This window comes from Micrasema longulum, unplaced genomic scaffold (assembly GCF_059751315.1).
Source record: "Micrasema longulum isolate JH-2025_06_02 unplaced genomic scaffold, ASM5975131v1 h1tg000501l, whole genome shotgun sequence".
NCBI classification, from domain to species: domain Eukaryota; kingdom Metazoa; phylum Arthropoda; class Insecta; order Trichoptera; family Brachycentridae; genus Micrasema; species Micrasema longulum.
This window is the reverse complement of record NW_028277698.1, coordinates 1,910,781-1,925,765: the sequence shown is the minus strand read 5'-3', so window position 1 is coordinate 1,925,765 and position 14,985 is coordinate 1,910,781. Positions and strand designations below refer to the sequence as shown.

The following is a 14,985-nucleotide window of genomic DNA, read 5'->3' as shown; positions in this document are numbered from 1 at the left end:
GCCCTCAAAGTCATTAAAATTATGTATCTCGGTATTATTTTCACAAAAATCCAAAAAAGGTTTGAGTTAAGAATGTGCCGACTTTCTGTGGGGAATAATAATAATTGTTTATTATTAAAATTATTGTTTCAGTTATTTAAAAAATGTTGTCAATCAACTCTTTTATAAATAATGATAGATGTTTGTTATCATGATTACTTGTTATTTATGAAACCGGTGTAACTAAACATTTAACTTGACGCCGTCAAAAACATCCAGCTTAAATGGATGGTGGCCATTTTAACATTATTTTTAAAAATGTAACATATGTAATTGATACATATTTGTAAGAAAATCTTAAAAAACGTGACCGAAAAGAAACGATAAGTTTTCTACAGTGCGTTCGAATGTGTAATAAGGTTATGTTTAATGTGTTAGTGCCTGTCGGTGAACACAATATCACAATAGAATATTTTATTTTAAATAAACATGCCACTCACTCATAAGCAAAGTTAATTGAAGATTTAAATGGACTGTATCTACTTAGATATTATCTAGGTTAGATATGTATTAGTCTTGTGTCCGAGTAGAAGAAGCGTTGCATGTAAAATAGGACTAGAATCCTGGACGAGTGTTTTCGATAGGTAAAAATCCTGAAAAAAGGAATAAAGTAGAGAAAAGTCCGCCTCGCACTGAAGTATTTCACTGTCCTAGCACGGGCATATAAAGTCCGCTAATTTTCATAAAATTTGAAATCTCGCAACTTGGCGTATCATGTTGGATATGAGTTTTCTCGGTAAAATTGTTAATAACCTAATCGATGGCCCAGAAATTGTTAAAAGCATTTCATATCGTGTCCCTGTCCGTAGAACTCGTCATTGTATACTCTTCGACATTCCATCCTCATAGACTAATTATATGAAGAATAGCACTCTTCAAAGAATAAATACTACCTGTAATGACAGTTTTAGTGACATCGACATATTACACTGTAAATACTATAGTTTTATCAAATCTGTTAAAGACATTTTAAATTTATCTCCGGCTTAACTTTTAACTTTAACATACATCTACTATCTGTGTACCCTATGAACTGTTGTTGGTTGTCAATTTTTTTGTGATAAATATAAATGTTCATGGAAGCAAAGAGAGAGAGGGGAGGAAGGTGGCGTGGGAACTATACCATGTCTTCTCGCTTTTATGTAGGCACTTAATTAATTTAATTTGTATAATATTTCTTTGTTTTAGAATTTGAATTTTTTTAACCTCTCCTTCTGTATTCATAATAATTAATGTGAAATCTGTAATTGGTCTTACTTTTTTTATTGTTTTCTTGTACTTTTCGTGCTGCTGCGGATATCCTAACCAATCTTCTGAACACATCCTGTGGTCTTTTCCCTTTCCCCTTCTTTATGATTACCGAATGGAGTTTCTCGCTACTATCCGTAACCCTGTTATAGATCCTATCGAATATACAGACCTGGTGGCTTCTAAAAATAATTTCAAGGCTTTTAAAAAGTTTTGTAATCATTTCGGAGAATTATCATGTCCAATCAATTTAATCCCAGTCAGTGAAGAATTCACTTCCCTCTCTTCTCAATCCAATGATGTACATATTATGTACTTCTGGATTACTTTCTTTCAGCACAAAGATGCTAAGGCTACCAGATTTCAGAGAGCTCCTTCGGGCAGCTTTTCTCGTTTGACAACGAGTAAATTTTCCGTGTATGTGGGCACCGCCAAGGAGACTTATGTCCTCAGATGCGGTGTGCGGTATGTGGTGGGCAAGCTGTACATTGATTTTGCTAAAAAGACTGTATGATTTCCATAATTTATAAATAAATAAAGCGTATGACTTATCACACATATAAAATTTATCAATTTAGGCTGCAATCACCACCGGGTGCATGATGATGATTTACGTTTGTTTTTTTTCATTAAAATCATTGCGTGTCGAATGACTCCCACTGGGTCAAATGTTTTCATCAACGAAGAATGACAAAGACTTATTTCTCTTGACAATAATGCGTAGCTTGATGACATCTCTTGCTGCATGCAATTTGATTATTAGGCCCCGCACGTTGTGTTAGTTCACCGTACCTGTGTTTGTAAATAAATAATACATTATCATGTAATTGCATATTGTCCGTAGCATTTTCATTGTTAACGTGAAAAATATGTTGAATCGCTAAACATGTCAGATAAATATTGACTCCGAAATAAATATTTGTATAAATATGTTGCTGACAGTACATAAAAATTGCCAAAGTCAGGATACTTGGTGGCGTGACGAGAAACGGATACCTTTCGAAACCGGTGGACATAGAAAAGTCGGTAAATGGTTATATATTAGGTTTACATATGTTGTGACCGTATTTTCCAGATTTAAAAATGAGCACCAAAGGGCATTGATATATATATGTATACATTTGTGATTTATTCAACTTTACTTGTAGTAAGTAAATGAGAAGCAGCGTAAAAAGATGCGATATACAGCTTTGAATTCACAGAAAACTGGCATACACAGATAGTCTTACAGGGATAACCTAATAGAGTCGCTCATACGGAGAAAAATCATTCTGTAATTATTGACCACGAAGTTAGTTACAGATTACAGCAATACAGCGAGCCGTAGGTACATTGGTTGAGAATTGCCAGCGCTAACCGAAATCAACCGTTACACGTTTGTTATTTAGGTCAAAATCAATCTAAATTAAAAAATTAAACCAAAAATTTGGAACGATTTTGTTCTATGCTTCTCTAGAAAATTATCACTCTGAGCAGTTAGTCTTTTTTACTCTTCTGCGCGTTTTGCAAGACAATGTTGACGCGACGAAGCTCATTTTTCAAAACATGATTTCGAACTATCATTCTATGAAGCATCATCTCTATTTAATTTGCATCAATGACCAAAAGTAAAACAAAATGGTTAAGGTTATGCGTCATTGGAAAGAAAATTTTCTGATCTACGAGATATTATCTTTGCATTTACGTTACATATACTTGTTTTTATTGCATTTATGAGCACCCACCATTTTTCTTTCTAAAATCATTAAAACTACAATAAAATATGTTTATTCTTTAATGTCACGTCTTTTTTACACTTTTCAATTCTTTTTAAGTAATTTATCTTGTTTTTGGTTGAAGTTTTGTTTATGTCTGCACTCTTTTATCTAATTGTTTATTAATACTAATGTCTGAGCACCCGATGACAAATTATTTGTTCATAGTTTATCGGTACATTTATTGTTAAAAATGTTTTATTATGAATCATTGAAGTGTATAGGTTTACACATTGATTTAAAAAAGGTTTTGATATTAGTTTACTCAATAAACAAATATCAAAATTGAAGGGTGAGGGGATGGATGGCTAAACTATTGAATGATTAAAGAGTTATCTATTCCAACGACCTCAATTGGTAAAAATAAAAATGCATATGGTCAAATAGAGACTAGTGATTTTGGGATAATTCAGGGTATTGTGATAGGCCGGCTTCTATTTAGTATCTAGGGTCAAAGCACCAGTAAATGACCACCCCCCAGTAAATGACCATTGGTTAATAAAACATAATATAATAAGAATTGTTACATGTGTCTAGTCAAAAAACTTTTATCACTAGTAACTATGATAAAAGCAGTAAGCGGACACATCTTTTGGTAAGAAAAAAATCTATTAGTTTTGAACTGTGAGTTGTCAAAAGGTAATAGTGCGTCTTCCTGTTATTGTTCTGATATTGATAGTGTTTTTATAAGGAAAGGTGTGGTAAGTGTTTTATTTGATGCTATTTCTTATGCGATTCTTTGAATATATCCATATTCTAATGTGTTAGGGTGTTTTATAATGTTATGATGTAACTAAATCTGAGTATTATTTTTACGGGGGTAGTAGTGGTCATTCACTGGTGATTCTGCTATTTTTTTAGGGTAGTATTAATTATGATTGTAATACTCGTATTTCAATAAAAAAGTAAAAGTACTTTGAAAATTTAATGTGTTTTTTATTGTTTTCTTTTATTTTGTACGCTTCAATAATGAAATTTATACCTCTAATGTGGATTTCACTACAAGCTAAACCTTAAACGGTCATTCATTGGTGATTTGACCCTATGTCAATGATTTATTCTATCAAAATGTAAATTAAAAAATAATATCACATGCCTATGATACGGTTGTCACATTTGAAGGAATTAAATGGAACTCATTTTTTTTTGAGCTAATGATCTTATGGATTAATTGAAATTATGGTTTGACAAAAATATTTTATCCTTTAATACGGAAAGAAAAAGTTATCCCATTTCTTATTGACAAAACTGATTTAGATTCAGTAATAAAAATAATTATTCAACAAAGCAGTTGCAACGAAACTAACTGCAATCTAGAAAGTTCAGTACAAGATACAACAGATAAAATGAAATATCTTGGTGTATAAAGCTAGAGTACATAAATGGATTGCTAAAAAGACTAGACAGGAAGCTGAGGAATATGTTTCACATATAAGAATATAATTATGGTTTCTTGAAGATCCTTTTTTGTTTTATTGATGTAGATATGTTTTAATTTTTTTTTTATTAATTTATTTTAAATTTTTACACAATGGATGTGAAATTATGTACAATTATGTATAAATAAATAATACACCGACACTCCGGAACGCGCCTGTGGGCCAGTGGAGTGGCTATATCCATAAAATATATATATATATTGAATGTACCTACCTATTGTATAGACATTTTTGCTAACTATGTATATGTATTGTATTTTATATTGGATTAAATAAATAAATAAATAAAAGTATATCTTGTGGATACATTGTATTTTGGTCAATGTATACATTGACCAAAACTTAAAATAAAAATATCATTTTAATGAACCAGTTAAACGTATTAACTAGAAAGTGTATGTATATATTTATTCGATAAAATACCATTTTCAGAATCAATAATTTAAAATTTGGTTGTAACTCAATAGTACAATATGGTATTGTTGGATGGGGTGGTACATGTGGAAATATGTTTAACCCTTTTAAATTCATTCAAAGACTAAACATCAAAGTAATTTTAAAGATTTCATGAACATATTCACAATATGGTAAATATATATAAACTATTTAAAGTTCATCCGGTAGAAAGTATATATGAAAAAAAAAATTACTAAACAAATTTACAAAGAAGAAAAAATAAATAAATTTGAGATGAATAAGTCTATCAGAAACCAAAATGATATCAATTTCTTAAATTTAACACAAGTCATGGTCAAAAACGGTTGGGCACAACTTTGGTTTTCAAAGGAATGCAAAATTATAATTATCTCCCCAATGAACTTAAAACTTCAAAAGATTTATTTTTTTGATCCTGAGTATTTGTACTGAAGCTTTTCTATTTTAATTGGTATTTCTTTATTATTTTTTTTTCTCTTTATATAGTTTATACAATTGATTTCAAACTGATTTATTTACGATTTTCTACATTGTATTTGGTAAAGTTCTACATTGTATTTATTAATCTAATTAAAGGAATACCTTTATATTTTAATATTAATAGGTATATTAATATATTTCAATTCGTTTGTGGATAAAGATTTACATACATACATACTTGTTTATACTGTTTATTTATATAGAAGAGAAGAGAATAAGAGAAAGGAAAAAAAGCAGTTCATAGTTCAAATGTATATGGATTTTGTTAGTATTGTTATATTATCGTAATATAAAATACTTTAATATTAAGTCAGTGTAAGTCCCTCTCCAAGCACAAGAGCTTGTCTCTGCACATAAAATGTAAAAAATAAATAAAATTGTTATAAATGTACTCGACTGTAATATATTAAATAAATTAAATAAAAAATACACATCTGTAATGTAAAACAGTACTGTAATATAACGTAGGTCATTTTTTAAACAAAGACTCTGAATAATAAATGATATTTTAAGTACCTATTTTAATCTTTTCATATACCTACATATTGAAACTCTGAAATAATACGTATTGTCCGCCTCGTGGTCTAATGGCTAGCACATTTGCCTACCACACAAGAGGTCTCGGGTTTGATTTCCGACATAGTTGACAGGAAATACGTATTTAAAAGGGGTGTTTTTCTAGAATACTTCATATTTCCGTAACTGGCACATGAAGCGTAAGACTAATCATCTTACTTTCATGTAACAAAAAATTATCGAGATATGTTGCCCTTAGTATACTAATGCAGTGCCCTATGCACCAATAAGTGAATTATGGAAAGAGAGTTACGGTGATGATTGAAAGCAAAAAATCAATAATTAGCTTTATTTAATTGGTTGGTTGGAAAAAATTACCATTCGACAATAACCCCGCCAATATGCAAAACCGTATGAACGTCAAATAAATAAATATCAATAAAACAGTCAAAATATGATGAGCAAAAGAATCTTAACAGGATAGGTGGTCTGACTTTTCTTCATACAAACGTATTCTCGTATTTTCTCCTTGAATAATGGCACTAGAGTAGTGATTTTATTACTCACCATAGATATTTATCATTAGCTTGTCTCTTTTGTCTGCTTTTTAAAAACGAATTGTTTCTTATGGGAGCCAGGACTATCCAAAATCGGATTGTGGTCCCGTGGCTAGTGTTGCGGACTCACAAATCAGAGGTCCGAGGTTCGAACCCCACTCTACCCCAACTTGATTCTCATTTTCTAATAGTGGGTTATTTACAACTCGTTGAAAATGGCCCAAAATCGAAATATTTGGGTAAATAATAAGGACGCAAATATTTCCTTTTTCAAATATGATAAATAATTTTGGAAAACGGAAAAGGTACTCACACAGAAAATTTTATTCTAATATCAACTCCATCTCAAAAAAAAAAATCGGTCCAGTTTAGGGGCGCGGAATTTGTCGATTTTAGTTGAGCATAATCAATCTGATGTGCAGCTGTCTTCTTCGCACAATATCGGGAAGGCTACTGCAAGAGATTGATAGAAAAACTATGTTAAAATACCTATTCAACAAATTGTTCTGATACATACATCTGCGTTTTCTTTTTGCAAGTGTTGCATACTTCATTAAATTTTTAATATATTCCTAAGCGAACTAAATACAGCTCTAAGTATTTCAAATATCTAACACACATAAGCTGGCACTAGGCAGCGGTGACACTTTGGAAGACAAGCATATTGTTTCGTTAAATATTTTCGAGAACTCACATTACTTAAACAATAAATTGTTTTGTGTAATATTCACGTTGTCTCCTTGAATTTGTTTTACCGATTCGCGAGAAGCTCGAAGCCGCCATTGCTTCATTTTAATTACCCAAAACACGTCTCGAATATTAATATTATGCATATAAATTTATTTTATTTATTTATTCATATTTTCCTCTTACAAATTATAATTACTAATAAAAATAATGTGACCTCACTAGGGTTACCCGTGCCGAAGACACTTAACAATATACTTTATTGAAATGTTTTTACATTTGAGAATAAACAAAGAAGACTAACTTAATAAACAGAGATAATAAACAAAATATTCACCGTTTTAAAAACTAGGTATATATGTAGATTAATATTTTTATATCACAAAACGCCCAATGAAAATAACAAAAACTTAACATAAGATATACATTTGTAGTGCAGTTAATTCAATATTGGTTTGGGCGAATGAGACAACCCATTTTACTTCTACCTAGCTCCACTATCCATTTTTTTATAGCATTTTTAAACATTTTCTCGTTACTAATTGTTTTAATGGAAGTAGGTTACAGATTTTAATTGAATAATTCTCAAAATTCCTTTGTCCGAAAGTGGTATGGTTTGACAAATATTATATGTCCCCTTATACATGGCAGACATTTTTTTTTCAATGTACTAGATTATTGAACTATATTTTATTATGGCAAGGCCCTTGATTATAATGGAAAGTAGATTGACCGATGATTGACTTTTATTATTTTATTTTTTATTTTATTATCGGCCTGTGGTGTAGTTATCAGCGCATTAGTTTACCATGCAACAGGTCTCGGGTTCGCTTCCCGACATGGTTGACATAAAATATTTATTTGAAAATGTCATTTTTATTAGAATATTTCATAGTCTCTGGACTGGCACCTGAAGCGTAAGACTGATCATCTTACCTTCACATAACCAAAAAAAGATGAAGATACGCTGTGATTGGTGTACCAATACAGGGCCATATGCACCATTAGGTGAGAAAAGGGAATGGTGGTGTTTTTTTATTTATTTTTAAAAATGTTAACAAAATAAGCATAAAATTACTAATGTTTTGTACGTACATAATAAATAATAACGTTTCTACCTCTGTATTATAGTGAAAACTCACTTCTGTTCAATGAACTCCATAGTCCAAACGCTCCTATATACCTGCGTAAAAAATTTCAACGTGTATCAGTTCATAGTTAACCTCTTCGTTCTAATACTCGAGGCACTCTCTTAATACCCATCCACAATTTCTCTTTCTTCTCTAACTCATATAGTGTCCATGCGCCTCGGCTGTGGAATCATCTCCCATCCACCATCAAAGATGTTACTACATTATCTCAGTTTAAATCACGTCTGAAGAAATATCTCCTTTCTCTTCCTTAATCTCTCCTCATTTCCTTTTTCCTCTTTTTTCTTTTTTCCCATTGAGTAATAGTTTTGATTTAAGGTAATTTATAAACAAATACGTTTATTTTTATTTGTATATATCTTTAACTTTTTAATCTTTATTTTCTATTGAATATGTTCTGTAACTTGAATTATAAAAATAAAACTTTTATTTTATTGGTTGGTTGGGAGAAATTGCCATTTGGCAATTAGCCCGCCAATGTACAAATAACATTATGTACAAAAAGTTAAATAAATATTTTTTTTATTTTTAAAACTCTTGTTTAGAATGGGAGTTCGTTTTGTATTAATTTTCATTTATATGTATACATTATCATACATTATACTTTATACTTTTACTATCTAAAACAGATTCATTAAAGTTAGGTATTATATTTTGAAAGAAAAACAATTTTCTATTGTAAGGGGTTCAGGATAGGGTGGGTCTTATGTGTTTATTAATTTAGATTTAAATTGAACGTAATCATGCAGAAAGCCGCCAGCCTTAGAAAAGTGAAACTGAGATAATAGCACTTTTGTAAAAAAAGTGAATAATCAAATCAACACAACAGTTAGAATGTTTTTACTTTGACAAATGATAAATAGTGCACACATTCGTTTTTTATATTCCAAAAAAATATTTAACTATCTATTTGAATAGTTTTATTCATCAATGTTTTAAGTATGTCCAAATGTTTGCAGACTGGCTGGATTTCCTCCCTAGGGATTTATTTATTTGATTTATTTATTAATATTTTTTTCCATTATAAACTATGCTTAATAATAAAAATAATGTAACCTCATCCGTGCTAAGGACACTTCATAATATACTTTGAAAAAAAAAAAATCATTTGATAATAAACAAAGGAAACTTAACAGAGGTAATTAACAAAATGTTCAGACAGTTTTAAACACTACGTATTTATGTTTATAATTAATTTATAAATATCTACATTATTTAAATATATTTAGATCTATTTTTTTTGCAATAGAGGGGGAAAACATTTTTAGAAGGTAATATGGATGTCTAGACATTTACAGGGCTTATGACCTGTCATTGGCTGGTTTAAGTGGCCACTTTACACACTGTGTAACATTAACAATTCTACCCATATTTAAACATCTATATTCCTTCAATAATTTCATCTGTTGATGTTTGAGAAGTTAAAGAGCTGAAACCTTTATTTGTGCGAGTGAGATTCATCTCACTGAATTATTTCACCTACATATTAGGCAGCGCCTCAAAATGTTTTTTTTTTTATTTCGATACTTCTTTATGGACCAGGAAGGAATATAGATATTAAAATATGGGCAGAATGGTGAATGTTATACAGTGAATAAAGTGGCCATTTAAACCAGCCAATGACAGGTCATAAAACCTGTAGATGCCTAGACCTCTTTACTACTTCTCTAAAATGTTCATTATCTCTGTTGTAATATGTGATTTTCATATTTTTTTGTATGAAATCGGTCTGCCTGTTTTTAGCAGAATATAGAATTGACCTTACTGCACTAATATGTAACTTGTAACTCCAAAATACTAACTAGTAACTTGTAACATCCTTGTAACTCCAAAATAGTGTAATGACTTTATATTATACTATCATCATCATTTCCCTGTCATCACGGAATGGTGCATTGGGCACTGCATCGGTGCTGCTATTACTTCGTATCTGGAATAATACAATTACAAAGAAGGTTAGGTAATACGACTAACGTTTTAGCTATCTGCCCAAAGACAATGAAATATTTGAATTTCGCATCCACCCTTGTCAGGGTAGGTGTGAAACTGTAAGACTGATCACCATACCTTCATGTGATTATAGGCAAAATGTTGTATGTTTTATAGTGTATAAAGTGATCGTTTAACACGACCGACGATAGATCATTAGCTCTGATATTCTTTGTTGAAAAAATATCTAATATTAATACATTTTGTCTTTATTTTTCAGTTTAGCCGCCTCATGATGGGAACAATTTACTCATGCCGAGTATAGAGAACTGTGACTGCCGGGGCCGACAGCCGGAACAGCCCTCAACGTGCAGCAACCACTTCCGGGAGATAGAACTCACTTCCACCCCTCACAGGAAGCAGAAGAGTGTGGGGATATTCCACCAAGACGCAGGTACCAAGGAATTCCACCAAGAGATCTACTTTTTAAAGAGTAAAGAAAAACCACCAAATGTATTTGAAGTAGTTAGTTAACGAACAACTGCAGGAATATATTTTATATAAATAAGGTTTATATTAAATATGTTTAAGCAGTAAAAAATATTAAATCTTTCTTGGTAAGAGTTATTTGAATTATTCCATCAACTAGACAAAGCCCAAACATGTATTTCGGTTTTTATAATTTTTAGACTAGTCAGTTTAGTCAGCGATATTTTAAGCTTCTCTTGTCCGTAGAAAAATAAAAGTCGAAAGTTTTAGATTTTAAATGTTCTCTATCTATGTTGAAATATTTCTCTCTTAAAAACTTGAACTCACCAGGGGGTAAAATCAATTTTGACGCACGCAAAATATTATTGGTTAAACCAACTATTCTAAGAAAAAAATTAAAAATGTTTTCAGACAAAGAATTTCACCCATATCAATAAAGTTTCTCAAAATGAAAAACTTCGTAAGAGGAAAGGCAGTCTGACTTTTCTTCATGCAAACGTATTCCCGTATTTCTGCCTGGATTATGGAAATAAAGCTGTAATTTTGCACACTATAGATTTTCACCATTCACGTGTCTCTGTCGTTTTGATTTTTTAATAAATGTTTCTTATAGGAGCTAGAACCATGCAAAACCCCCAAAAAACGCTCAGTTTTATCTACCATCTTTGAACGTGCGGTATAAAAATATGATAACTAATTTTGAAAAGCGGAAAAGAAACTGACAGAGAAAAAATTTATTCTGATACATCTTCTTTTAAAAAAAATAACCAAAAAGGTTTTTACCCTATTCCGGAACCTCAAGCAAAGCAGGCGAATTTATCTCCACTCGATTTCCTTTTTCAGGATTTTTACCAGAGAGTAGCTATTTAGTAGAAAAAACTCGTACAATACACTGGTCCAATGTACATACACTACTGTATTCCTCATTCGCTTGTTACAAACGAAACATAAATGTTGTTAAAACAAAAAATTAAGATTATAAAATCAACTCTTATCTAAGTTAATTTTACTTAACCTTTAGCTATGATACGAATGTTTGGATTTATCGTGTCAGTTAAAATCATATGGTGAAGAAAAACAGAACCATATTGAAATAAAAGGGCTTATGTTGTCATTTACATGTCTTATATCTGTCCGAACGGGTGAAGAATACAGTTCTGTGTTTGAAATAAAATCAGAACTCTTGACGAGCATTTTGACCCGATGGCTGCTCTCAGGTAAATATCCCGAAAAAGGCAATGGAGCGGAGATAAGTCAGTCTTGTAATGTACTGGTTAGGTCAATGTCCCACCATATTTGAGGTCTCGGGTTCGATTCCCGGCGGGGTTAACATGAAATACTTATTAGTAATATTTCAGTCTCTGGATTGAATCTGAAACATGATACTGGTCATCTCTCATTTGCGTCTTGAATGATCAAAATATCTGTAATTATTTTATGCGTATTTGGTAGTGCATAGGGACCGCATTGGTAAACCAATCGCCGCATACGACGTAAAACAAGAATTCGTTTTCCCACTAAGAATTTTCCCGAGGGTGTGATATTTTTTTTCGGTTTGAAAAGTCGTTCGTGACATTTGTGAGCTCTCCGGCTATTTAAATGCTAATAATCACATTGATCGGTTTCTCCGTTACGACGTGAAGGAAACACAAACAATCTGACAAACACACTTTTGCATTTATAATATTAGTATGGAAGTATGGATATTGATTGATAGTATGGTCTACACCTTAGATGCATGTTATGTAGTGCTCGTATTTTAATTAGCCACCTGTCAAACTTGCATTTTAACATGCCTGTCATGTTACAATATAATATATGTATATGCAAATGAAATTTTTGTTTTTTGACATCTTTCATGAAATAATAATTTATTTTCGCTCGCGGATACATACAACGATATTGCCTATCCAGGCGGATTAAGAACATAAATAACACTGAAAGCAACAAGTGTTTATGACCCAATGGCTATTTAGATTCGTGTTCCCCTGTGGGTACGTTCCAGTGCAGATTTGGTTTATAAGGCGGACTGTAAATGAAAATCGAATTTCATTCAGTTTTGTGATTGGGAAATATTTGAGAAAGGATAGGAACATGGAATGAATACCTACCTTTAGTATGATCTGAATGTTCTTCAATTTCTGGCACTGGATGACAAAATGAACTATAAAATGTAACAATGTTTTCCACAACGCGTGACGATTCCAATCACTTTTTATCCGATTTTATGTGAAGTCAAAAATGTTGTTTGGTTTTTGTTCTAAATCCGAATCTTCTAATTTTTTAATATCTTCTATTTTGATGTTAGGTAAGTACCATAAGGATGGGTCAAAGGAAGGATGGGAACGAAAGGTAATCGGCCAGGAATAGTATCGATAAATGCTGTTATTTACTTAACACGTGGAGCTACCTACAGAGGCAATTAGGCAGGGAAATAGGCTGTCTTCCTCTCTCTTGCTTGTCTGGCTCCGGAAACAACAGTCGTGTTTATCGGTCCTCAGTTTTGCGGGTGTTTGCAGTACCAAAGCACTCCTGATTTATTTTGTTGATCCTTCGAACCGGATCACTCTGTTAAAGTTTCTTCTGTAATTACTGTAGCTGTGGCCCGTAATAAGAGGCGTTGCCTCTTTGTAAAGATTCATGCTTTGAAGATTAGAATTTAAATCACGGGGACTCTGATACTGCAAGGATGCGATATCTACATATGCACCTACTTATACATAGAAAATTGAATGAATGTGGTTAACATTATAAAGAGTACACATTATAAAATTGCATGGAATCAATGTAAGGCTGCATAAAAAACAACTATTTTTTTGTTGTTACAAATCGCTTTATTGCTTTTCAAAAATTCACCTTTAAGATTTACACATTTTTGCATGCCTTCGAACCATTTCTCGAAACAGTTTTTCCACTAAAGTGGTATCTCTAAAACATGGTTTCAGAAGGCTTCAACAGCATGAGGTGATGAAAATCGCTGTCAGAGTATTTGTTGTTTGACATTTGGAAACTCAAAGAAGTCGTTAGATGATAATCCAATACCCTTCATGAGTAGTATATCAAAAATGATATTGGATTATCAACAAACTTATTAGCTTTTCAAATTTGATAAAAGCTTAAATCAAATATTACAGTCACTATATTTATCAAACTGTGCAAAGTAACACGGAAAAATCTTAGAAAATCATTTTATTGGACACCTGTTGATGAATGATTAAATCTTTACAAACCACAGCTGTATTTACACTGCCCCGAAATTCACGCGGTGTACAGAAGCTGTTTTGTTTCCGTTAATTAGAGGCCTTGGATACATTTCTTGATGAATATTTTTAGAGATGAATTTCAATGGAAGTCGACAAGAGTTCCTGTCGGCCCACGGAGACACGTTGACTTACAGCAGAAAAGGAGGATTTTTTGTCACATTCAAGGGGCTTGTGGCAATAACACTTGCTGTTATAGCTCTCACTACTGTGGTGGGAGTCCTAGTTTATCTCTTTGCTCCACATAAAGATGAGGTAATTATTATTTTTAAAATAAAGGATACATCTTGGCAATCTTATTTATTTTATTTTAATTTAATTTTTTATTTTTTTTATTTATTTATTTATTAATGAAATCATACAGTCTTTATATAAAACAAGGAACAAATTAACAATTTAAAAAAGTAAGACCAATTACAGATTTCACACTAATGAATGCAGGAGGAGAGGGGAAAAATAATTTTATTCTAAAAAAGTAAAAATAAAAATATTACATAAAAAGTTCATAAAAAGGAGAAGACATTGTAAAGCTACTTTACTCTCCTCCCTCTCTCTCTGCTTCCATGAACATTTCAATTTAATTGTAAAAAAAATCATAACTAACAATAAATTATTCGATGCAGGTAGTAGATGTAGGTAAGTATAAATTAAGAGTTGAAATCAAATGATTAAAATTAAAAGTAAAAGTTAAAATTAAAAGTTTAAATTAAAAGTTAAAATTAAGAATTAAAATTAAAAAGTTAAAATTGAATAGGAAACATACGGTACAGTTACATAGTTTTATATTTTACACAGTTAGACTTAACTCTAATGGACCAGTGAAGTTTCCATATTATAAAGTAATTGTATGTAAAGTTGTTAATTAAAGTACAAAAAAAAGAAGGAAAATAAACATGAATTGAAGTTGTTTAAAAATTAAAATTAAAGTAAACAAATAAAGAAAATTTGTAAAAGTAATTAAAAGTTAAGAATTGAAATAAAGGATGAAAAACATGCTCAGA

The 14,985-nt window shown here is 31.2% G+C and overlaps 1 protein-coding gene across 2 annotated transcripts in view; it reads left to right on the top strand.

The window, feature by feature from the left end:
- The first annotated feature begins 10,512 nt into the window (after positions 1 to 10,512).
- Positions 10,513 to 14,985, top strand: part of LOC148281073 (aminopeptidase N-like) — a 30,564-nt gene continuing 26,091 nt past the window's right edge. For both annotated transcript variants that reach the window (XM_088227426.1, XM_088227427.1), the window contains exons 1-2: positions 10,513 to 10,689; positions 14,058 to 14,239. In XM_088227426.1, the coding sequence (XP_088083552.1) occupies positions 10,548 to 10,689; positions 14,058 to 14,239 (324 nt within the window). In that variant the 5' untranslated portion in view covers positions 10,513 to 10,547. The remainder of the gene's footprint in view (positions 10,690 to 14,057; positions 14,240 to 14,985) is intronic.